The sequence below is a fragment of the Amborella trichopoda genome, chromosome 10, assembly GCF_054954075.1.
Source record: "Amborella trichopoda isolate Santa Cruz 75 chromosome 10, AtrichopodaSantaCruz75HAP2 v2.0, whole genome shotgun sequence".
NCBI lineage: Eukaryota > Viridiplantae > Streptophyta > Magnoliopsida > Amborellales > Amborellaceae > Amborella > Amborella trichopoda.
The window spans coordinates 32,380,215-32,406,800 of NC_142345.1; the positions used below are offsets into that span (position 1 = coordinate 32,380,215).

The 26,586-nt window shown below is 39.6% G+C and overlaps 1 protein-coding gene across 4 annotated transcripts in view; it reads right to left on the reverse strand.

Moving 5' to 3' along the window:
- EMB1030 (Alanyl-tRNA synthetase, class IIc) overlaps positions 1-26,586 on the reverse strand; it is a 77,243-nt gene that overhangs the window by 21,694 nt on the left and 28,963 nt on the right. For 2 of the 4 annotated variants that reach the window (XM_088848761.1, XM_011629653.3), the window contains 5 exons: positions 20,259-20,393; positions 19,978-20,127; positions 17,397-17,507; positions 16,371-17,297; positions 9,352-9,624 (listed from right to left, as the gene is read on the reverse strand). In XM_088848761.1, the coding sequence (XP_088704887.1) occupies positions 9,352-9,624; positions 16,371-17,297; positions 17,397-17,507; positions 19,978-20,127; positions 20,259-20,363 (1,566 nt within the window). In that variant the 5' untranslated portion in view covers positions 20,364-20,393. Of the gene's footprint in view, positions 1-9,351; positions 9,625-16,370; positions 17,298-17,396; positions 17,508-19,977; positions 20,151-20,258; positions 20,395-20,509; positions 20,590-26,586 lie in introns of those variants that run through there. The other 2 variants (XM_088848762.1, XM_088848763.1) reach the window with 2 other exon arrangements.

Genomic DNA, 26,586 nt, shown 5'->3' on the forward strand with positions numbered 1-26,586 from the left:
TCTTTCTCGCTCTCTCTCTCTCTCTCTCTCTCTCTCTCTCTCTCTCTCTCTCTCTCAATGTATGGGTGTACCCATGCAATGAACACAATGCATACAAGTATCTATTAACTTACGCTAACAAGAGGAAGACAAGTGAAAGAAAAGAAAGAGGCACCTTGGCTCGGGCCTGAACAAAACTGGGCTATTGTGGCACGCCCAAGACAATGAATCCTTATATTAGATGAATGGTGTGACATTAGGGCAATTTCTTTACAAAAATGCACTTGTACAAATACATATTTCCAAATACATACAAATTTAAAGAAAATACATAAAACAAGAAGAATATGTACAAAACAAGTCCTCTACCCCTCAAGTAGTACATTATGTTTAAACTTTAAACACATATAACTTGATTTTTAAGTAATCATGCCTTTCCCTTGATAAATCTTTTATAAATATATTCGCGATTTGCTCTTTTTGTACCTCTTCAGCCTCTATCATTTCTTCGATAAAATGACAATCAATCTCAATATGTTTTGTTCTATCACGAAATATTGGGTTTGCAACAATTGCTAAAGCACTTTTATTATCGCAATAGATGAACAATCTGCCAACTTTATAATCTAACCAATATATGAGATTTTGAACCCATGTAATCTCTGCCACCACTCCAGCAAGAGCCCTGTAGTCTGCTTCAGTACTTGATCTGGCAACTATTTTCTATTTTCTGCTCCTCCAAAATATTAAGTTATTTCCAAGAAACACACAATAACCCGAAACTGATTTTCTAAAGTCGGGATCTCCAGCCCAATCTGCACCTAAATATCCAAGTACATACCCGAAATCCAGATTCACTCGTTTGTTTTTTTTATAAAACAAAACACTATAAACAGACTCTGTAACATGCCTCATAATCCTTTTCAATGCCTCCATGTGTACAGTAGTTGGCACATGCATGTACTCACATATCTGGTTAACATATGAAATATCTGGACGGGTAAGAGTCAAATATTGTAATGCGGCTAGTGCCCCTGCCATACTTTTGTATTTGTTTGGTTTTAACACTGGGTCTCCTTGATTGACACATAATCTCCTATTTAAAGCTACAGGAGTTCGACAAGTTTTACAATTCAACATATTGGCCTTGTCTAGAATATCTAAATCACATTTTTGCTGTAAAAGGCAAATCTCCTTATAAGAACGATCCACTTCAATTCCTAGGAAATACCTCAATTCTCCTGGGTCCTTCATTTGAAACCTTTTTTTGAGGAACTCCTTAACTTATCATCCTCATATTTCTTCTTGTAACAATAATGTCATCCACATTTAACAAGATAGTAACAGGACCTTTCTCACCTTTCAAAAGGAATATAGAATTATAATTAGTTGATCAAATAAAACCTCTCCCCTTTAATGCATCATAAAAACTATGGAACCAGGTTCTAGATGCCTGCTTCAGCCCATATATAGATCTCTTAACTTACAGACATAGTCAACTGGGTTTTGCTTCATTGAACCCAAGTGGTTGTTTTATGTATACTTCCTCCATTAAGTATCCATGCAAGAAAGTATTAAAAAATATCCAATTGATAAAGTGGCCATCGTGCATGAGAGCTAGGGCTACAACAACCCTTACTGTAAAATTTTTAACTTGACTAAGGCCAAAATCCCCAACAAGAACTTTGGATGCAATGCATCCCAAATTCCAACCCATGCCCTTAGTTTCAATTTTGGCTATATCTTTAATTAAGACGTGGGAAGTACATTCTAAAAAATTAGGATCGCAGCCCTCCACCCCACCCCATGGAGAGCGATGCTCCGGAAGCGCAAATCACACACCGCGGGTAAAAAAAATTTTCCTATCACTTTGCTCGTGCCCATAACCCTCTCTTTATTTTCTTTCCCCTCTTTCTTCTCAACTATTTTCTTTTTCTTCCCTTCACTCTCAACTTTACTATAAACAAGCCAGCCTCTGTTTGCCCCTCTGATCTCACACAGTGACAATAAATGATTTGATGATCTTGCACAGTGACAACCAGTCATTTGATGTCTAAATCTAGAAACTAGAGATAGAAAGAGAAGGGACCTGGTTCTTTCCAATCTCTCTAGAGAGAGAGAGTATCTGGATGTTCAATAAAGCAGCTGGGTCTACGGAAGCAAGCCCTAAACCCTCTTTTTATTGTCTCCTGGTTCTTACCAAACTCTCTAGAAAGAGGAGGATTATTTGGATTTCCAAGAAAGCTGCTAGGGATATGGAACGCTGCTGTCTGATCATTTTTAATTTGTTCTCTCCTGATTGATGATTGGGGAATTTTTATTGTGTTTTACATGTTAAAATTTTAATGGGTTTCTCTCAGTTTTATGAGAATTCACTTATGAATGAATTAGGGTAAGTTTTATGATAATGAAATTGAATTTGTGGGAAAGCATGACATTACCGATGAGTTCATGGCTGGCAACTATTCAATTATAAAGTGAACTAGATTTTGAATTTTGTATCGTGGACACAAGCAATATTACTCATAGAAAACTATAATGTAGAACCTCAAAGGATCACTAGACTAAGGTATCTGAGGTATCTGACAATGATGTAGGATCCACTTTGGAGAAATATATACTGGAAAGTTGGTTACTTGCTTTGATAATTTCTCTTTGCAAGGCCTGCCTATACCAAATCCTTTGTTACATGCTCCTTCAATACTAATTCATGTGGTTTTAGGACATATCAATCTTTTTTTCTTTTTTTTTTTAAGATTGCCACTTGTTTTTTTAATACTAACAGGGAAATATTGTGTTCCATAACAATCACCTCGTGTCTGAATGTAATCGTAATAAACCAAGACTAAAGAATTTTCACACAAAGATCCAGGATTTGAGGAATCCATAATTTTGCCCCAACATATAGTGATTGCCATTTTCTTAATATATAGAAGAAGAAGATGAATGCTTGGGAACACTGTCATTTATGATCCTTGATTAATTGTGGATGATTTAAATAGTTTCTCATTCAATAAATTAATACTACCACCAATACAAATCCTTTATGGATTAAACCGGTTAATTACCTGGTCTCCAAGTTGATAACTTCCAGGTGGTACCAAACACAGGTTTCCCAGCCCCCACTAAATTCTAGAAAAGTTACCAAACACAATATTTTTCACTACAACGAGGAAGATCATCTAGCTTCTCAGGGAGAAGGAACTTCCAGGTTTCAAATACAACCCATTTCCAGTTGTCAAATTGGCCCTAAAGGTTACCCCCAAGGACTTTGTACACCCCACACTAGGTCTCCTCCACCAATGGCGCATGGGATCTGGGTCCAAACTTGTCTCATAACTTAGGAAGCCCAGGCAAAACCAGCAGAGAGCATGACATAGGATAGGGCTAGACCAAGGCTCAACACATAAGCATAAGCCAGAGCTTAAGGGCTAGGGCGTGCCACCCTTAGGCTTCTCAACAATAAAAAAATACCACATCTTGCCTCAAATTACTCCCAAGGATTTCATACACCCCATACCAAGTCTCCTCCACCTATGGCGCACAGGAACTAGGTCCAAACTTGGGAAGCCTAGGTAAAACCAGTAGAGAGCATGACATGGGATAGGGCTAGATCAAGGCTCAACACATGAGCATAATGCAATGCTTAAGGGCCAGAGCGTGCCACCCCTAGGGTTTCTCAACACCTAAAATCTATGTTAGAGACGGAGTCTAAGTTAAAAGTGTTGAGAATGAGGCCCCCATAACTAGTATATATAACATAGAGGCTAAGGTTTTTAGTATTAGGGTCTTGCCATCATTATGATACCCAATCTTGGCCTTTGATCATGGAGCCTATGGGGTGAAGAGATCTCATCTATTAATTCTTCAGATCAACCACAATGATTAAAATGAATGAGGTGGAACTATTATCCCTTAGTTTCCATAATTCTATTCTCTTCAAATATTGTGTAGAAAAACTACCAAATCAATTTCAATTAATCTCTTACACTTTCCCTTTTGAAATCAATCAAAATCTCTACACCATAATTGCCTAAAATTTTCAAAACATGAGAATAACTTATTACTCCAGCCACAAAATAAGAAAGAAAGGAAGAGGAGGTGGGACGCCCCATCCTATGGGTGGCCATGAGGGCCCCACACCCCACTAGTGATGAACCCAATGAACCCCCAACACTATAAACAAAATTTTCAGATATTAAAATAAGCCACTAAATATTTTATTTTTCTCTCTGATTACAATAAATCTAAAAAAATGATTTTCCTATTTAAAAATCATTTTTCAATAAAATAAAATACCCAGAGAGGTCTAAAAATTTATTTTAATTATCCAAAATATAATTAAAACATAATCAAATATATGTAAGAAGATTTGATGAGAATTGGATCCATACAGTTAGAAATATAACAAATATACTGAGGACTTCATTTTTTTTAGAAACTGTATCTCACTACAACTTCTCAAACTGGTCCAGTAGTTCCCATGACCCACAGCCCTTCGTCAGGGTCAATGATTGGACTATCAAAGTCAGCCAATAAATGTAGGAGACACGATCCTATTCTATGGATTATAGGTCCCTCCTTAGGGACAAGTCCAGGTCCCATTTCTTTCCAACACAGTCCAGTGTTGCAGGGAGTCATCTCTTCGGTACGTGTGCACAACACACATCCCTATAAAAAGGACCGCTTCTCGGACGACTATCTAGTATACATGCCGTGTGATGGCAATAATGAGGATTTAGGCTCTTGTCCTCTCCGGCCAACCATCTCACACATGAGTCACATCCAGTCCCCTAGCCAACCGCCATGGGGCACAACTCTGACCTCGCTAAGGGATAACCCCACATCGAAACCCTTATTGGTTGAGCTCACAATGCTTAGGGCTATGGGATATAGACATCACCTTGAGCTATAGCAAGTCAAAGATCAGTTAAGTCTTAACGTTAGTAATGCCTCATAGTCCAAACTGGACTACACACCCACTAGAGCCAACATTTCACTATAATAGTTTTAGTAAATGCTCTTAAAAGACATTTAAATAGCCACATAACCCCACAGGATTATCCATTAATGAGGTCATAGTTGTTCCTAGGGAAGTTCACCAGGGGCCTGAGTGTGAACCCTGTGTGTGATGGTTGGCCGAAGAGGATAAGGGCCAAAATCTCCATCATTACCATCACACGGCATGTACACTAGATAGACGTCTGGGAAGCAGCCCTCATGATGGTGTTTGTTGTGTGCATATGCCAAAGTGATGACTCCTTGCAACATCGGACTGTGTTGGAAGGACCCTTGTGATATCGTACAAGAATGGGGCTCGAACTTGTCCTCAAGGAGGGACCTGTAATTCATGGGCTAGGACGTGTCATCTTCATTTATAGGCTGAATTTGGTAGTCTAATCATTAAACCTAGCAAAGGGTAGTCTAATCATTAAACCTAGCAAAGGGTTGTAGGTCATGGGAACTATTGGGTCAATTTGAGAAGATGCAGTTTCTAGAAAGGATGGAGACCTCTGTGTAATTGTTATATTTTTAACTCTTTAGATCCAATTCCTATGAAATATTATTAAATTTGTTTAATTATATTTTAGATAATTAAAATGAATTTTTAGATCTCTTTGGATATTTTATTTCATTAGAAAAGGATTACTAAATATGAACAAATCAATTTTTTGTATTTATTTTTATTAAAGAAAAATAAAATAATTAATAGTTTTATAAAATTCCTTTTATTATTTTAAAATATTGTGGGGGGCCCATTGGGACTTTTGGGCCCATCACATATGAGCCCACTATTGCGAGCATGGGGCACTCATGATCCTCCATAAAGTGGGACACCCCACTTCCTCCTCTTCCCTATTTTGGGGTGGCTTGTGAGCCACCCACTTGTTTTAAATTAAGGGAAAGTCTTACAAGATGGATTTAATTGTTTCCAATGAAGCAAGTGTAGAGATTGATTGAAATTAGATTTGCAAAATCATAGTATCTTTTCTACACAATTATTTGATGGGAATAGAGTTATGGAAACTAAGGGACAATGGTTCCACCTCATTTCTTTTATTCATGATGGCTGATCTAAGAAATGAAGGCGTGAGATCTCTTCACCCCACATGTCTTTATGAGTAAAGGTCTAGATTGAGTCTCATAATGATCGCAAAACCCTATCCACTATTATATAAGTACTCTCTATGAGGGAATCTATTCCCTACACACCTTGTTTGGATTGGCCCCTCTCTCTAAGCCCTAGAGGCAGGTACAGTTCACTCTCTCTCTCTCCCTCTCTATAGTTATAGTTTAATTTTTATAAAAGCTAAAAACCCTGAGGGGCATGCCTAAGCAACAAGGTGATATGCCCCAAGCCCCTATGAGCTTTGCATTATGATTTGATGTTGAGTCAAAGCCCTATCCCATGTCATGCTCTCAAGAGGTTTGGCCTAGGCTTCCCGAGTTATGAGAAGAGGTTAAACGGGATCCATGTGCTTTGCTGGAGGTGACTCAGTGTAGGGTGTACGACGTCCTTGGGTGTAACCTGAGGCAAGGTATGCAATATTGTTCTATTTCATACTTTCTTAAATTCATTGAATGCGTTATGTAATTTTAAGATTTATGGATAGAATGAGATTTTGTTTTGATGGAAAGAAAGTAAGAGTCCTTGGCATTCTTTGTGATTTTGTTAGTTCATATATTGTATTTGGACACTTGTAAGTGATTCGAGTAGTAAAATAAAGAAAAATTTAATTGGCGTATACTTACCTGGGTCACATAGTACTACTTTCACTTCTTTGATATACAATACCGTCTTAGCTGATTTGTTTATTTTACACTTCTTCAAAGGTATCAAAGAAGGGTTGAAGTCATAGGGTACCTCTTCATGGATGCTTACTTCAATCTAGCCGCCACCTTCTTGATTTGGGTCATTCATGTCTCCATCTGCCTTTCTTTATTTCTGCATCATCTCCAATCTATTTTGCATCGTTTCTCTTCTGACTTTGCCGGTTGTCCACAGAGTTTTCGATTTTCAAACTATCATCTTCAATTTTATTGCCTTTCTCCTGGCCTACAAACATGATCCTTGGGCATCTCTCCAACCTCAACAAGGGATGACCCACTTTAAATCCTCCTCGATTGTGTCACATGCCCATGGCTAAGGGTTTTGGACATGACCAAGGCCATAAAACCGCCCAACCCTTGGTCAATCAGTATACACACTCCCACTGAAGTGCATATTTCACTATATATATATATATATATATATATATATATATATATATATATATATATATATATATATATATATATATATATATATATATATATATATATATATATCATTTTTACAAGCTCTAGGCCATTAAAGGCCACAAAACCCAATGGTTAAATGGTGGGAGTCATTATGGACAAAGAGTCGACATGTGGTGAGTATCAAGTTAAGGTTAGGAAATTTTGTTTCTCAGAAATTATTTTGGTCATTACCCAAGGTTGTGCATTTGATAAATACTTTTTCTGTCATGGATGGTGGTTGATAGATGCATGACATGACCTTATCAGTTTCCTACTTGGTTTAGTTGAGATTTTCCTGATGTTTGTTGAGAGTCATCTACTTGGTGTAGTGGTGAAGTCTTACTTGTTGTAGTGGGAAAGTTTTGTTCCTTTCCCTTCTTGAGGGATCAAGAAAGATTTCTCCTCGCTCAATCGACAATTGTGATCACTGGGTTATTGTTGATAAATCGGTCTAGGATCTACCTAATCTTTGCTCCCAATTTTGCAAGATATGCCTCGATTGCCATCAAGTCTAAGCTGATAATTCAACTTTAACTATGGAACCGACTAATGAACCAGTGGTCGTTCAAATCTCTTCAAGGGATCCAGCATGTAATTTGGGAGATAAAGGGGTTCAATTGTTTGATCTCATAACTTCTATATTTATAATGTAGTGCAACTTCCTAAGTCCCTTGTTCCGAAGATTCTTTTTAACCGAATCTTCAATTTGAAACAGACCCTGGATGATGACCTGGTGACTAGTGAGCATGATATCATAAACACAGAATAGTGGCACTGTTGTCGTTTGCCTCTTAACAAATATGAGCCACCAAGAAAAGAGGCAGACCACATAAAATATAATAGACTGATGAAAAATCATGGAAGCCTATGAGTGTAGGATAACATTTAACTAATAGTGAGATGCAGAAAAGACTATAGAATTAACTTCAGAAATTCATCAATCATCAGGCCAAAAGAGAATGCAGTTTTGGTATAATTATAGATCGGGTTGTAAACAAGTGGGTGGGAGAGTTTTCTCCAAGTAATAGAGAAAAGTGTCCACTTCTGATTTTTCATCACAGAGAAATCTTTTGATGAGAAGAGAATCCTGTTTTCAAACTATATGCTATACAATGCTTATGATTCTTAACAATATTGAAAAGCAAACAACTAGGAAAACAATGTATGAGAAGATAAATACAATGGCAAAACATAGACATCAAACCATGTTGATGTTGATGATAATAGTTCTAAGGAATAGATTCAATAGGGTTTCTAGAAGACTATCAGCCTCACATGATCTTTGTTTGCAAATAGTGAATGTCAACAAATCAATGTTCAGTTCTGAAGGAAGTTACTAAATGTTAAGCCCACACAAATGACAGGACCAGAAATGACGGTGTTTCCAACAAATTGAGACTTCAGGTTGCTAAGATCCTCATTGTTATGTAATAGTTGCTGGCATATCCAGGACAGATCATTACCATTGTTTCTTATTCCTAGACAAGAAATGAATAGAGGAATCTTCATGATTGTAATTTCCAGAGTATTTTCCCCACAAAACATGAGAATAGCTCAAAATTTAACTAGAGGTGCTATTCTTTGTTGCATGAACGATTAGTAGTGACAGGTGTTTCACAGGTACATCAGGGTAAAACATAAAGTGAAATTTAACATGTAACCATTAATCCTGGCCAAGTAGAATCAGAAGGTGCACATGAACAACAAGAATATGGAAGTAAAGGTTCCACATGCCTTTCAATGAGTGATTTAAAACAACAAATTTCCAAAATGCCCCCTGAATATATTTACATTTACAGAAGGCCCAGAGGTTAGAGATAGTACAGCAAACAAAAGAAAATGGGCCACAGGAGTCCCAGTATATATATACTGAGCAAAAAAGCAAAAGACTTTCTATGCATCTTAAGTAGATTAAGACGGATGGACATGAAACACATTTTTTGTCTAATACATACAATACTTGTGATTTAAGTGGCCCAATGAGGAAAAAAAATTGATTATAACTTTTACACATCAAAGAAATGTATATGCCAGGCTTCTTAAGAACAAAAAAAGTAAGTAGCATCTCCTTGATTAGATATAGAACCAAACCTGATCCTCATATTTCTCTCCAAACATTGCAATAGCGCCAGCATTTTTTGCATCTTGAAGAGCCATCACTTTTGTCTGGAGATGTGCCGCATCCCCAATCCATCTATTGACAAGTACTTCAACTTCCATGATCTCATGATCAGAGAGTGGCCGGTGGAAGTTGAAGTCAAACCGAAGTCGATCAAAATCAACTAACGATCCTGCTTGTGATGTATCTGGTCCTATAACGTTCTTCAAAGCAGCTTGTAGCAAATGTGTAGCTGTATGGTGAACCTATGAAATGTAGAACAGTTCACATATAGTGCTACCAAATAAAAAGAAAATCCATAAACAAATACAAGGACGAGCAGAAGGATGAAAGACTCACAAACAGAAGTAACTAAGGTGTGAAACTAAAGAAACATTTGATTTCCAGAAAGATTGCATTTTGGGGCAATTTAAAAATTGTCACGAATAATTTGACCTTGATGGGTGTTTAATTTTCAGATTTGAATTTGATTCCCAATTGCAAGTGAGCTCCTAAGTTGAATTTTGTTGCAAAAAAAACTCCAAGTCGTTTTGGAAAAAATGCAAAATCTCTCTCCTTCTCTCTCTCTCTCTCTCTCTCTCTCTCTCTCTCTCTCTCTCAACAAAGGAAAAAACAAAAAAACAAAAAATGGAAACCACCACAACACTGCCTCCATAACCACCACCACAGCCCCATCACCACCACCACCACCATCACTCTGCCACCACATCCACTCACTACCAATAGCACCACATTGCCTCCACCACCACCACCGCAGTGGTAATTAAAATTGCAATAATTGAATGTCCCTTAACAGCAAATGATAATCGACCAAATTGCCATTTGGTTAATCACAATTTGAGAAAAGGAGACAATTTGACAAATTTTGAAAATCAAACAATGCCCAAGTGTGAAAGGTGTGGCTATGTAAATTTCTCTCTTTTCCTTAATAAATCACTAAAACTCCAACTTATAATTGCCACATTATAATGCAGAAATGAACCTACTACAATCTAGGATCTTTAATTCTTACTGTCAAAATAGAACTTTGTTCAAAAATTGAATTCAAACTTACAATAAGGATTATAATACAATAAGGAATTCTAATCTATGAAGAACTCCTAGTCCAAGTAGGACTACTAACACAAATATGAATCAAGAACTGAAATAAAACTGATGAATAGACTTATTGAACCTTTGACTTAGGGTTACCCCCTTAGAGCTTAGCACAACCCACACATGATTACTGAACTAATGGCACACTTGATCCTTAGGTCGAGCTGCATCCACTGAACTCGGAAACAACTGTTGAATACTCTCTAACTGATCTATGGGGCTAAGAGCATGGGCTACTATAACTGTTTCTTTCGACCCTTTTAAACTTTTGGGGCATGTCACCATGTGGCACCTGCCCTTTACCAAGATGGGCTGCGTGTGCCCGCCCCCTCTCTATGCCCTAGGTGGTGCGTGGCACCCCTATGTCTCAATAGGGGGCATGCCACCTAGAGAGGGGGGAGAGAGAGAGAGAGAGAGAGAGAGAGAGAGAGAGAGAGAGGTGGTAAGGAGGAGAGAGAGAGAGAGAGAGGTGGTAAGGAGGAGAGAGAAAGGTCTGAATTTAAGGTGAAGAGAATGAGGGAAGGACCCCTCCTTATATAGGACTTAATGCCCCTAGGGTATTCCAACTTGAATTAGGATTCAAGTTGATGGTTGAGCTTAAGAGTACCAGGTAATCTGTGAAGTGAGAGAGAAAGCAAATCAGAGTCATTCATACCTAAAACTAGCCATCATGATATAGGAAGGAATCTAGGAACCGTCTCCCTTGAATCTTTGATCTATATCCACTCCTAGTTAGACTAGAAGTAGATCTTCCATAGTCCCATAAAAATTGGACTCTTTGCTCAATAAAAATAACTTCAATTAACTTTAGAAGTCGAACTCAACAACAAAGATCCAATTCGAAGTCAAAAGAATATTTTCCAGCGACCAAACTCTTCTTTCAAGATTTCCTCAAGATTTTTCTAACAATAAAATATGTTAGATTTAGTGGGGCATCCCACTTATGTGAGGCATGTTAGCCATGTGGGCCCCCCCAAGCCCCAAGTCGAGGCATGTTAGCCATGTGGGCCCCCCCAGGCCCCAAGTTGGTCCCACCTTGCCCCTACTAATATCTAAGCTATCATCATTGCCCTGTACAGGGTTTAAAGTAATAAACTCATTTATAAAAATTCTAAAAAATAATTAAAAATCACAGAAGCATAAATAAAGACGAAAACAATACTCATGAAGTTTTTGAAAATCCCAGAACACTCGAAGATACCTCTAGAAGTGGATTTGTACGAATGGGTCAAGAAAAGTGATAGTCAAGGCACTCCACCCGTGCTAAAAACTATGATCCATGACAATCTTCAGAAACCAACCTAACAGGATCCATGACCCACAATCATATGTAGGGGCTCATGATTGGTTAGTGAAAACCGGACAAAAAAAATGGAACTACAATCTCTAGTATATGGACAATAGCCCCCCCTCCCCCCCCCCTCGCCAAAAAAGGAAAAAAATGAGAAAGTGCAAGTCATATACACATATCACTGTAGTGCAAGCCTACAACCACATGCGGGAGACCACAAAGCTCTCCTGGCCTACATCCATCGTCCCTAGGTACCTCTCCTACCTTAATAAGGGATGACCCTTTAAGAAACCCTCAACAATAATACCTATGCCCCGGAAAGGTTCTAGACTTGACTGGGGCCATAGAAACCCAACCATAGCTCAATCAACCGACATACACTCTCCTTGAAGTGCGCAATTCACTATATTTATTACATGCTCTCACAGGCCGGACTTTAAAGGCCTTAAACCCCAAGAAAGTCATCAGCCTAACATATATATATTCTAAAGTTCAATAACAAATGCGAGAGAAAAATATTGTATATGTGCGTGTGAATCAAGATCCATATGTCATTAAGAGGGTTTTTTCCATAAGTAAGAGAATCAAGAGACCGATCATAGATCCCGAGCACCATCGGAAGGAAGAGACTCGATGTCGGGTGTACCAAGCCCGGTTGAGGTAATCTCCAGCAATTTTACTTCTTTAAATTTTACTTTTTGTTGATCTCTTATATTCTCATAAAGCAATGAGTTAAGGTTTTGATTTAAGGAGTTATATTCAATAGTGGTAGCAAGTGAGAACCACATTATTGGACATTGTGAGTGATCTTGCCGGTGTAAGAATAAGAAAAAATTCAATTTGTATACATCGTGCTTGATCACATAGTCCAACTTTCAGTTCTGTGATATAGGCTCGGGATTCATAAAAAAATGTTGGCTGCCCTATCTAACAAAACTCCCCTCCTTCAAATCTTAGAGTTTTTAGTGAAACTTGAGGCTGTGTGTTCCTAGAGCCGTCCTCTACAATTCTAGGAAGCCAAAATATGAAGAATCCGATGAAATGGCGGTCGAATGAGCAAGAACCACGAAATACATATGCAAATGGAGTTTTCCTTATTTTTGGAATAAACTCCACAACAGACCCACAACTCCTTCAAATCTTGGAGTTTTTGGGTGAAATTTGGTGCAAATAGTTCCATGATCAATACCCTTTCCCGGTCTCTGATCGACCAAAAATCAGCAAGAGAATAAACAAATAAAGGCTTAAGGTGATGGGTATGAGTGAACACAAGCTTTCCAAGGGTATGGGTTGATAGTTTCCTCAATTTGACCCTAACAAAAGTAGCCTTTTGCAAAGTGACAGAACAAAAGGTTCATTTCCACCCATGTATCAATCACAAAGTTAATTTTCCATCCTAGTTTCAAACTTCATCTATAACTAACCCAACCCGAATTCATCTTGATCATTTGTTAGGTTCAAGGTATAGAGAATTCTAGAGAGAAGGCCTCCTAGAGAGAGAAACCCTAACCTAGGAGGTAGAGAGAGACTCCCTTAGAGAGAGCAAACTTCAAAGAGAAACTACTTTAGAGAAAGAAACCCTAACTTTATCTCTAGGCTTCCATGATCTAGTGAGAGAAACTCCAACCCCATCTAAGCCCTAGCATGTCATACCTCAAACGGGACCAATGCCAGTAGGAGAGAGGGCCGGACCATTGGGACATTCGCAAGTATGTTACAAGCTAGACAGTCTAAGAGGATCTTCCTAACCGGATCCAATAAATTCGGAACCCACCAAATTAGTATGCATTTGTTTGCTTAATTGAAAAGTTGTGTTTTTTATTTTCTTGTGTGCTTGCTTTATTTTTGGAGTCACATACATTGTCATGTGTGCACACAAGAAAATCTGCACACAGCCACATTTAAGATAAAGAAGGACGATCTTGGCACTTAAAGAGAAGGCTAGGGTTTCAATTAAAGGTTGGAAAGAGATAAGATTGCAAGTTAGGAAGGAGAATATAGAAAAGAGAGAAATTTGAGGTATGAAGAAAAATAAAAAGGAGTCTAATATAAAAGAGGTTGGGATGAAGAGAGAGTTAGGTATTTTCAGATCTGATATGAGAGTAGGATTTTTTTTTTTATCCTTTTGTAAATTAGGGGAGATTGAAATTAGGATTTTTAAATAAAGTTTGAGATGAGGAGTAAACCAGAATCAAGAAAGAAGAATATAGTTGAGAATTGATAAGAAATATTAGGATTTGAGAAGAGAGAATGTTTTAGAAGAGAAGAATTATGGTTTGAATTTTGAATAGAAAGGAAGAAGATGGAATTGGGGTTTGATTTGACCTTTCAATCTTAGTTTCTTAGATCAATCTTTAACCTCAAGCTTTGATACCATGAAAATAATCAATCATAAAGAAGAAAGAAAAGCTGATCTAAGGGAAAGTTGATATAAGAGAATGGGTGAGTAGGATGTCCCAAAACTAGTTCCTGGGTTCATATATAAATCAATTACTATATAAGTCAAATTGCCTATGACAACATCAACAACTACATCAGAATATATTCACATGTTTGCCCTTGTAAACCCATAGAAATCCTTAATAGGCATGATGGCCTATCACCTAACGTGGTGTGCCACAATAGTTTTCAAACCAAGGAAAGGCTACATTTCAATTGGCATCCAGAACCAATAGGCATCCGAATAATACAGGCACAACAGCCTATGTTTGATTTCATCAACTATGAGAAATATACAAGAAATAGAAGACATAGAAGAGCATCGGATGTAGAGATTCATCCTACAAGTTTCATGTTCCTCATGTTGGATTCATGGGGAAGAGATTTCATAGTGCTATTCTTCATCCTCATGGCATGCTCAGTGTTACAGGATGACTTGAATGCTGTGCTCTAAAACATGGCTCAGGCAAGGTACTAGGTACCTTGCAGAGCCCAAGTGACAAGTTGAGTCCGAGTGGACTCGACTGAGTCCAGCCCAAGCCATATTGCTAAAAAAATGTTAAAACCAAACTCCAGAAAAGTTATACAAAATAAGAAAACATAGAAAACATGCAAGGAACAAAAATTGATTTTATGAATTTAAATAAATCAAATTTATGAATTTAAATTGGAAAAAAAAAAGAAAGAAAGGGAAAATTTTTTGAGGCCGATCCCCAATCGTCGCACTCTGTGTGAATCGATGCCTTAATCCATGCCAAAGCTTCCATACACACCTCCGTTGGAAACTCCAAACCTTTTGGAACTGGGAGATCCAAGCGCTTGAAACATTCAGATTAATAGTAAATCCAAATCTGAAATCCTTCAAATCTTAACTTTTTTCTCATTTTTTAATAAGAAACAAGTGTATGGTTCAATGAAGAACCCAAGAATGGACTTTGGGATCAAATTTCATCAACGATTGACCAAAAATTACAGAAATCATAACTTCTTGAAATTGGGCAAATCTTTCTAAAATCTATCAAATCTGGTAATTTTCTCAAATCTAAGATTTATTATCGATAGAGCAGGGCCAAATCATGCTAGAGGCTACATTGTTGGCTCAAAGCACACGGCTGTGCCTACAGCCTTCAATTGACAAAATTGAAGAAGAAAGGGTGGTTGATTTCTGCACCTCTTTTAGAGTAAGAAATGCACAGTAGTCAAGGGAGTACTATAACAACTTGCCTGTGTACTGTACAATCTTGGCCGAGTCAGCTCGAATTCGTACAGTACTAGTGGGAGTCTGTATGGTACTCACCCGAGTACTGAAGAAGATACATATCTGTACCCCTATTCCAGTCTCTGCAAGTGTGCTGTGCCCGGGTAACTCACCCAAGTCCAAATCGACTTGGGCAAGTTTTGAACATTGCTTCAAGGTAAATGTAGCTTTCCATTGAGAAATTCCAGCATCTTTGTGGGAATTACTAATTTGCATCAAAGATCCCAGTTATTGGTGTCATAAACACACCAAGAGAAGTAAGTGAAGTTTCTGATTAGCTTATATTGTTACAAATCAGGAAGGATTGGGAGCATAGGATTTCATGCACATTATCTTTGTTGTTCATGTTTTCATGAAATGGTTTTCCTGTTCAATGGTTTGTGCAATCAGTAATCTGGAAAATTCTGACGGTGATGACAATATATTCACAACAGGTTTACTATGAAAAGAACAATTGCAATCCTAGAGGTTAACCACATGACAACAGCTACACAACGAGCAAACAATTGATATGCTTGTAGTCGTAAAAGTGTTGATGAAAAGAAAAAGGTAAATCTATGACAAAAAAAATGCAACATATGTCCATGAAGTCCTGCAAATTAAAGACAACTAAAGGAATATTACAAACTTCACATCTAAATGGAGCTCAGAAACCAGTTAATGAGAACCATAGGCAATAAAGAGGAACTAGAAAGTAGATACATAAGCAAACATCAAAGAACTAGTAAAAATACTAATCAGCAAAGAAATAGTAATCATGGAGAATTCATCGAACTGCTACAGTGCTACTTGATGTATATATAGCAGAGTGAAGCAAACGTCTCCAGAGACTGCGAGACCTAAAGAAACCAGTCTCATGCAAATAAAATTTGAAGCATGTAAGGAAATAAACTAAAGAAAGTTTATACCTTGGCCCGCTGTCTCAAAGATGAATCAACTGTCGCATCCACTTTACTACCAACTTTCACAGTTCCATCCTTAATAACACCTTTATGGATAAAGACATTCCCGGGAGACTTTTGAACATCTTTGATCTCCACAGTACCTTTTCCTCTGTCGTCCTCGCTGACTGGTACATACAGAAAGCCATGGTCCGCTACTTGACCACCTGATTCAGCATAAAATGGCGTCCTGTCAAGGAGGATGTCCACTTCATTTCCTTCAGAAACCTCTACTACTGGATTACCATTAAGCATAAGGCCTTCAACAGTTGCCAAGGCATGCAGTGTTTCATACCCTAAAAATTCAGTATGTTGGATGCCTTTGCTGTCATCTGCTACAATATTTCCAACAGAAAGTTTAACAACGTTGTGAGCAGCCTGAGACTGACGCCTCTGGTTTTCCATTTCAAGTTCAAAACCTTCCATATCAATACTCACTCCACATTCTTCAGCAGCCTCAGCAGTTATTTCTACAGGAAAACCATATGTATCATATAAGAGAAATAAATCCTTTCCTGATAAACAAGCCCTGCGGTTTCCGTTCTCATTGGCACTGCTTAAAGCAATTCTTAGCAGCTGATCTAGAAGCTTTTCTCCTCTCTCCAGCGTCTGCACAAAACGTTGTTCTTCCCTTACGATTTCCTCAAGAATACAAGTCGATCTTTCCGATACATAAGGATCTATATCAGTGGCTAATTGAATGGCAATCTCTGCAATTACAGGCAGAAAAGCACCTTCCATGTTTCCCTTCCCATCACCTCTAATACCAAGTAATCTACCGGTTCGAACAGCTCTTCTGATGAGCCTTCTAACTACATAACCTCTACCAATATTTGAAGGAAGAACTCCATCTGAGATGAGGAAAACCACTGCACGCATATGGTCTCCGATAACCTGAAAAAATTGAGTTAAGCATGAAAAATAGTGCCAGATTTAACTAGGTGATCCACGTATCCAGTAATTACTTAAGGAAGACAAAGAAAGACATCACACTTTAAGATGGCTCTTGGTACGATCATCAGACTCCATATATGAGATATTTGCCAACTCTGAGGCCCTCTCTATGATTGGATAGATCAAGTCAGTCTCGTAGTTGTTTGGCACCTGCATTGTACAAGCACAGATTAAACAAATATCTAAATTGCTTACTTACTGAAAAGAATGAAGTAGAACTAACAGTAAACTGTTTTAGTTTTAATTAGTACAGTTTGTGCAAGACACACCTGAAACCAACTGTTTAGCGAGGGCATGAGAGAGAGAGAAACAACACACACACACATACAAACAGAGAGAGAACAGAGAGAAGGGAGGGGCCCAATTAGTGAAAGTTATCCCTTTTCCAGTTGCTTGTATACGTAAAACTTGGGTTCAGGGGCCTACCTGCCTAAGCAGGCACCACAGTCTTGAGGCCTCCAGCCTTAAAAATATACATATAACATATGCGTACATAGATAAATCTATCAATACCCTCATTTGTATATTGATCACAATAATTATAACTAACAATCATATTTATTTAGGCGACAACCATATTTCCAACCTGGACCCCACTCCTACAAGAATCGGAACACGATATCTCGAAATATATCACGTTCAAACAAATTAATAAAAATGACTAGACTTTGAAGCCTAATATGTTACCGAAAATTTATAGAAACATCTCCCTTGATTTCTGGGTTAGATAGCTAGACCTTTCTATATTTTGAAAGAATCTCCAATTTGAAATTTAAGTTAACTTTCTCCAAAAAAAAAAACAAAAACAAAAAAATCTCCAATTTGGAACTTAACATAGGGAAGCCTCCTTCATGTATTCCCCAATCTCATCAATTTAGGGTCAAATATTGTTCCAAACTGATGCGATCATTCTAGGACAAACCCTTGTTGCCTTTGGAATAAAAAACAAATCCCGAAATTTTGCAGCGAGCCTGCAAACCAAGTTATAGGGCTCGCGTGAACTTTTGAAATTCATTTAAATCCTTAATCAGATCTTATCTAACTTGTTCCATAGCCTCACAAGGACTACCAAAGCATGATCACGAGGTTGCACTTCTCTTATCATCTAACCCTTCTTCAATAGTTTGCCATGAGACCACACTCTCGCAACATTTGGCTCACGGTGAAGCTTATAAAAGGTGATAAAAAATCCCTCGCCACACCCAAATAACCCTCAACTTGATGGGGGCTAGCACTAGTGCAGTACTCACCATACGGGTGGCAATGGACTTAGACTTGACCCGGGACCCGAGGGGTAGACCTGATCCGGGTCTAGGTATGGGTCTAAAAATTGGACCCGGACGGTCAGGTCCGGGTCCAAATCTTGGACCCAAACACTATTCGGGTCTAATTCTGGGTCTGGTAACATTTTTCGGGTCCCAATTTATGAAAAATATTTAAATATAGTTAATACATAGATATTTTCATTTTTGGGTTAGGTCTGGGTCCAGATCTGGTGAGTTCAAGTCCATGTCCCATAATATTTTTTCAGGTCCGGACCCGAACTGTTGCCACCCCTAACTCACCAAATAACCCTCAACTTGATTGGGGCTAGAACTAGAGCAGTACTTGCCACAGCAACTGTTGCAGCTTGGGTGAGATATTGACAGACTCGGGAAAACTTGCCAAAATTCACACCACCCCCCCTTCTATTTCTCCCTCATTTGAGCTTAGATCTCTCTGAAACTTCATGCCTATGTTTCCATCCTTTATCAGTTTCAAACATCCGATTCAACTCAAAAATAAAATTAGAAAATACAAAATCTCAAATTTTTGAATTTTTATTCAAACTAAGGTTTGGCCAAAATTGTTTTCTTATGTTATTTCACAACCCTAGCGCTATCACAACCCGAAAAGTCCTCCATACACCTATCTTTGTGTTATCACCATTAAAAAAAGAAGAACAAAAAAACTCAAACTCTGTGTGAATATCAAAATAGGGTATAACCAGAATTTTCAAGAGTTCGATCAATCAGACATGACTAACATCATAGGTTTCCTAAATTTTTACTGTTATCCTATTTGTTTATTTTTATTTTTTTTTCCTGAATTTTCACCGACTTTTGGGGATGGGGATTTCTTAATATTTTTAAGGGCATTGGTCAAAACTCGGCAAGTCCAGTACGGACTCTCCGAGCTGACTCGCTGCAGGCACTACTTCAATCCTGTAATGAGTGAGGGTTTTAAAACACTATTCAACAAAGAAGATTCAGAGAAGAGAAGAGAACAAAGAGAGAGAACGAGAGAGCAAGAGAGAGAGAGAGAGAGCAAAGGACAGCTTTCATTATGACACTTTATCAGTGGACCAATTTTAAAGCTTGCAAATACCAGTAGGAATTGCTGGAAATTACCCATAGCAACTCAGAATCTCGCTTCCAAGGCCTATCAATGAACATTATTCTGGTCACTAAGATTCACCTCATGGCTAACCAATATCAAAAGCCATTATTTAAGTGTGCATGGAAAACAAAGTACAGATGATATGAATGGATAAAAAGTAACCAATTTCCGAAGAGAACATTATGATCTAAAAAAGTCATGCCATTTTGTAAGGAGCTACGAAGTCATTGAAGAATGCTACCTTTTGAAGAATCCGAGCCATTCTTTCTAAACCCAAGCCAGTATCTATGTTCTTTTGTAGCAAGGGTTCAAGGGTTCCAGCCTCGGTCTTGTTAAACTCCATGAAGACAAGATTATAGAACTCTATGAACCTGCTATCATCTCCCAAATCCTGTGAATATGTGAAAGTTATATCTGCATGGAGAATACCGAACAATAGCATGCCTTGTGTGAACGAGAATACTATCTATTGAACCCAAAAGAAAAAGATACGATGCTATAGTCAACTTAAATTCTCCATACTGCATTTGCATATCCTCTCTCCGGATAGAAATCATAGTAGATCTCAGAACATGGGCCACACGGACCAGTAGGACCACTCGTCCAGAAATTATCGTCTTCTCCCATCCTTTTTATCCGTTCCTTGGGAACACCAACCTGAAAAATATCCATAATACTACAGTAAAATATTTGCATATGCATATTAACAAAAAGATTTATATTGATATGAATACATAGGAAGAATCATTAACAATACAAGGTAGATTCCGTACAGAATTTCACCAATGCTACAAATTTCAATGGTGCTATCATTTTGATCAAATGTAAGCATTTGTTGAAGCAAGCAAAGTATCACTCCTAAAACATATTAATTGAAGGATTTAGAAATACCTAAGTGGTGTCAGAGAATGAAGTAGGGAGAATCAAACGGGAAAACAGCCAAACAAGAAGAAATGATCAGAGAACAACTCCAGTTGGCTTACAATGTGGTTGTTTGATGACATTCAACCACTCCAGAGCAACGTTCATCCGAACAATATTCGCCTGCTCAACCACAAATTACACATGGAAGATCTGAATGGCCTTGGTTTTGAGCTCTTAGCCTCAGACCCATGTTTCAAGTTTAAAAGTCCTTTTTTCACCAACAAAATAAGTGCACATGAGTAATCAGAAGCTGTGATGAGCAGAATTTTTCTTCTTCCACATGAAGAACCACATAAGGAATTAAACATCATCATCATTTTAGCCTTTTCCTAATTAATTGGGGTCGACTACATGAATCATAGTTCTCCATTCTACTCTATTAAAGGTCATATCCTCAGTGAGGCCATAAGTCCCAATATCTTTTCGGATTACTTCCAACGACATCCTTTTGAGTCTATCCTTTGCCTTTTTCAGTCCTTCCACTTGAACTAACTAGCACCTCTTAACAGGTGTTGTACTTAGTCGGCACCACACATGGCCAGCCCACCTAAGTCTACTCTCTCTCATTTTATTGCCTATTGGTGCCACTCCTAAACATAAAGAATTAAACAATGTCACCAAATGTTCCCAGAATCTACTGCAGAGGGAGATCGAGATGGGGGACGGACTACATGGCCCAAGGGAAGAGAGAGAGAAATGGGGGGAGAGAGAGAAATGAGAGAGAGGGGGGGAGAGAGAGAGGTGTGAGAGAAAGGGGGAGGGGCAGGCCCAAGGGAGAGGGAAAGAGAGGAGAGAGAGAGAATATCGAATGGATTGGGTGGGGAACAGATTGAGAAACATGTTGCTCATGTAGTATATTTGCTGGCCACGTGCCCCCGTATCCCCTCCTTCTCCATCCACGTACACTCCCATTTCTTTTATTTTTCCACATATTTATCTTCACTAGTTTCTCTCACCTCAAAGGGGTTTTTAAAGCTTAAATGTACTTTAGTGAAAGAGGTAGAGGAGATAGAAGAGAGAGAGGAGAGAGAGGGGTATGGGATGTGCGAAAGATGGACTACTAGAGGCCATATCCCTTCACACATGGTGAGGGTGCCTAACAGAGAGAAGAACGAGAGAGAGAGAGAGAGGGAGGCCTAAATATTTCTTTTTTAATGCGCCTTTGTTTTGAAGGGATGGCAGGCACTATGCGGCGCCTTGGGTAACCCCAACTAGGACCCACCGCCTAGGCGGCCAGGTAGATGCCTTTTCGAACACTAGTCGTCAAACATTAAAACTGCATCAAAAAGGCAACCATGAGTGAATAGAAGCCAACACTAGAGAGAATGAGTCCTCTGCACCCTCTGCATTCATAAGAAGGGTAGCAAGGTAGCTGGCAATCTGTGAAGAGGCCAACATGCCATAACCTAGAAATGATACAGGGTTGTTTTGTTTTATGAACGTTGACATTTGTATTGCTATAGAGAGAAGAAGTACAAAATTGTGTTTATCCGAGAGTTCCCTATAGGCGGGATTCTCGGTAATTAGGTAAGCAGACCCTGTACAAAAAATTGGGTTATAAGATTACCTCTTTACAAAATTTTACCAGCAAATGCCAAAGATAGGGCTTATAAAATGGGGCTTATAAAAATGCCCATACACAGTGAGATTTACAGTGCGATATGCACGAAAAGGGACCCAAAAACTTTTAGGTTGGGGTCCACTGGTCCAGTGCAAAAAAGAATGTGGACCCGGTTTGAGCAACCTGACCCCGACTTCTAAAGCCCTCCTTCGCCAGCCGATTTACGATATCGTTGGATGTCCACCAAGTATGCTGCCATGGGACGTTCATAACCCTACAAATGTGGTGAACCTCGTCAAAAACTGGGATCAAATGCCATGGTGGATCACTCGTTTGACTAGCCCAAGAGATGACATTTTTCGAGTCACCTTCAACTATTAGACTTGGGCCCCAAGAAGGGTTGAGCTTTTTCAAAGCTAGAAGGAGGGCTAAGGCTTCCGCATGGTGAGAGTCCTTGAGGCCAAGGTATTCGGAGATAGTTAGGAGTATATTGCCTTCATGGTCTCAAAAAACTCCTCCTGCCCCTGTTGGACCAGGGTTCCCCAAGGAACATCCATCGAAATTTAATTTGATGCTGCCTTGAGTTGGTGGTAGCCAGTTGCTTGGCCTTTTTACCCCTTGTGGTTGATAATGAAGGATGTTTGCCCATTGTGAGAGGAAGAGCGTCCTTGGAATTCCCGCAAAGAAGTTATGGTTGGAGGCCCAGAAGGTAAGCGTCGCGGTTTGAAGTTTAGAGCCTCGAAAAATTCTTGAGTTTCTTTCCAGCCACACTATCCATATAGTAGCAGCTATAATCACCTTCCACAGGATTCTTCCTGCCTTAGGCCAGCTTGAGTCAACATTGTGGGTTAGAAGGGCTTTTACTGGGGGGGGGGGGGGGGAGTAACCCATTCTATGCCAAATAGTTGTAATACCCTGCCCCACACGTCAAAGGAGAAGTCACACAATAAGAACAAATGAAGGTTTGTTTCCTCCTCACATTCACAAAGAACACACCTATTAGGGATGGGGACCCCTCTTTTTTGTAGATGATCAACTATGAGGACCTTTTGTGAAAAGGCAAGCTAGTTGACGGTCTGCACTTTTGGTGGAGCAATAGTAGACCAAATTCTAGAAAAGGGATCATGAGTGGTGGGTAAGGAGATGAGACTTTTATAGAAAGAAACAACTGAGAACTTACCCGAGGGAGTTAGTTTCCAGATAATGTCATCTCTTCCAAGGGAAAGGAAAAAGAGGGGGTGGAGGGTATTCAAGAGCCGCTGGAAATCAGCGGTTTCCTCTTCGGTTAGGTTCCTTCGAAATGAAGGATTCCAAACTCTACGACCTCCTAAGAGGCTTAAATCCTGGGCAATTGACGAATCCTGGTCTCAAACAAGAGAGAAAAGGGATGGAAAGACCTCACGGAGAGGGGAGGGTCCTACCATAAGTCTTGCCAAAATCTTACTCTCAAGCCTTCTCTTGGATGGAATCTAATGTGCGTCTTGAAGGTGGCCAGGACTGTTAAAAGGGACTTCCAGGCTCCTGACACATTATGGCCTTGAATTCTTCGGGGCAGCCAGGTATATGTGGGGATTCTATACTTGTGCTTTACAACCTGTGCCCAAAGGGCATTTGGCTGAGTAGCTAATCGCCACCACCATTTCCCTAGCAAAGCAGCATTGTGTTTGCGAAGAACTTTTATACCCCTAAGCCTCCCTTCTCTTTTGGTTGGCAGACCTTATCCCAGGCCACAAGATGGCCATTTTTCTTCTCATCCTGCCCAGATCAAAGGACATTCCTCATGAGTTGATTAAGTCGATTTGCCACCTGAGCTGGCATATGGAAGAGAGACATGAGGTAGATTGGGGAGTTTGCTATGGTAGCGTTAATCAAGGTAGTTCTTCCTACCATAGAAAGAAATCTACCCTTCCATCCTGCCAGGCGTCGGTCAACCTTGTTAAGGACAGAGGACCATTGCTGCTTTCTGAGTTTTCCCAATCCCAGGGGCAAGCCAAGATAGGAAGTTGGGAGATCCTGGATTTTACATTCCCAATCTGAAATGAGTATTCTAATTTCACCAGGTGACAAGGAAACCCCCAACATACTTGATTTTTCTATGTTGATCTTGAACCCTATTGCAGATTGGAAGCAAGAGAGTAATCTTTTGAGGGTTTTGACTTCAGTATGGGTGGCATTCAGGAAAACCAAGGTGTCATCCGCGTACTGTAAGTGAGAAATTATGGGTCCATGCCTACTGGTTATGAATCCTGAAAGAAGGCCTGCTTGGTAGACCCGAGAGATGGATCGACTAAAAACTTCGGCCGCTATTGCGAAGACGAAGGGTGAAAGTGGGTCTCCTTGCATGAGACCCCTCGAGGAAGGGAAGTAGCCAACTGGGGTACCGTTGAAGATTATAGAGAAATGAGGGTTGGAATAGCAACCACTCATCCACTTCCTCCATCTCTACCCAAAGCCCATTTTGGCCATAGACATTCAGGACTGACCAGTCCGCATGGTCGTATGCCTTTTCCCAGTCTATTTTGAAGATAAGCCCTGGTTTCTTGGTGAGATGTCTCGAGTGGACACATTCATGGGCCACTAAAGCACCATCAAGTATTTGTCTACCTTTGAGAAAGGCTGATTGGGAAGGAGAAATGATAGAAGGCAGGACTCGTTGCAGCCTAGAAGCTAGGACTTTTGCCAAAATCTTGTAGGAGTTGAGGAGGCTAATAGGCCGAAAGTCTTTGATTTCCTCTACTCCTTCTATTTTTAGGGACAGGGGCGAGGAAGGTAGCATTCATAGCTTTGTTTAGAATATCCCTATGGAAGAATTCCTCGAAAAATTTCACAAAGTCTGGGCGGACAATATCCCAAAACTCCTTAAAGGGGGCAACAGGGAATCCATCCGGCCCAGGGGCCTTGCCACTTGCTAATGCTTTAATGGCTTTAAAGATCTCCCATTCAGAGAAAAGCCGTTCTAGCCAAGCAACTTGAACTTCATCGAGAGTCAGGAAGTCTAGGGTCGAGAATGTGGGTCTAGGGTCAGGGGGAGTAGAGTATAAGTTCTGAAAGAATTTTAATAAAGCTTGTTGAATGTCACCTGGTTGGTTGAGATAGGAGTTGTTGACTTGTAACATCGAGATAGTGTTGTCTCTTCTACGACAATTGGCCATCCGGTGAAAAAAACCAGTGTTGTGGTCCCCTGCTTTCAACCAAGAAACCCTCGATCTCTGGAACCAGTAGATCTCTTCTTTCTTTAAAGTAGAGAGATACTCCAGTTTGGTCTTGGACCTAAGTTCCTATTCAGAAGCATTTAAAGATCTCGTTTTTTTAATAATATGAAGGTTCTTGATGGTTTCCAGTCGGGTAGACTTTAAGTGCGAGAAATTCCCAGGAATGGTTCTACTCCAGGATTTGAAAGCGTATTTGAGAAGCTGGATTTTCTATTGAAGGATAAAGCCTGCTCTCCCCATAACATGAGAATTAAAGGAATTCCACCGGGTTTGGACTAGGGCAGGTAGGTCCTTCTCTTAGAGCCAATGCAGTTCAAATCTTAAAGGCCGAGGACCCCTGGTAATGGCATTCGCATCGAGCAGAATTGGACAGTGGTCCGACGTAGGTTTGGGTAGGGCCATTGAGAGAGATCTAGGGAATTGTTCATCCCTTTGATAGAAATAAGGAATCTATCAAGTGTTAAGAGGGTGGGGTTGGTGTTGTGGTTGGACCAGGTATATTGGCATCCTTGGAGAGGGACGTCAATCAGCTCGTTGCAACTGATAAAATTTGAGAAGTTCCTCATGTCCGAGGAAACTGAGGACAAGGAATTCCTCTCATGGGACCATCGAACAATATTAAAATCACCCCCCACACACCAAATGGGGTGTGGAAGGGAAGCAATATAGTCCAATTCAGCCCAAAGTCTATGTCTGATGGTGTGGGAATTTGGCCCATAGACTGTAGAGAATTTCCATGGGACACCATCCGAGATATTGGAGAGGAGAAGAGTGATGGAAAATTCCCCTATAAAGTGGGAGTTAAGTGAGAGGTCGAAAGAATCCCAGACCACCCAAATACCTCCTGAAGCCCCATATGACAGTAGAGAGACCCAATGGCATGGCCTCCTACCCCAAACCCAACAGATGAGCTTGAGGTCAAGGGTCTGGTAGTTTGGTTTCAAGGAGGGTCATGATGGTAGGGGAAAATTATAGGTGAAGGCTTTGACTGTACATTTCTTAGAGGTCTGTCCAAGCCCTCTGATGTTTCAAATGAACAACTTCATTTGTAAGAGATGAGAGTAGGGGAGGAGGCCAGTCTGGGGGACCTCCACGGGCGTCCGAGAGTGGATAGAGAGGAACCAAAATTAATGGCTTTCCTAGGGAAAGGAAG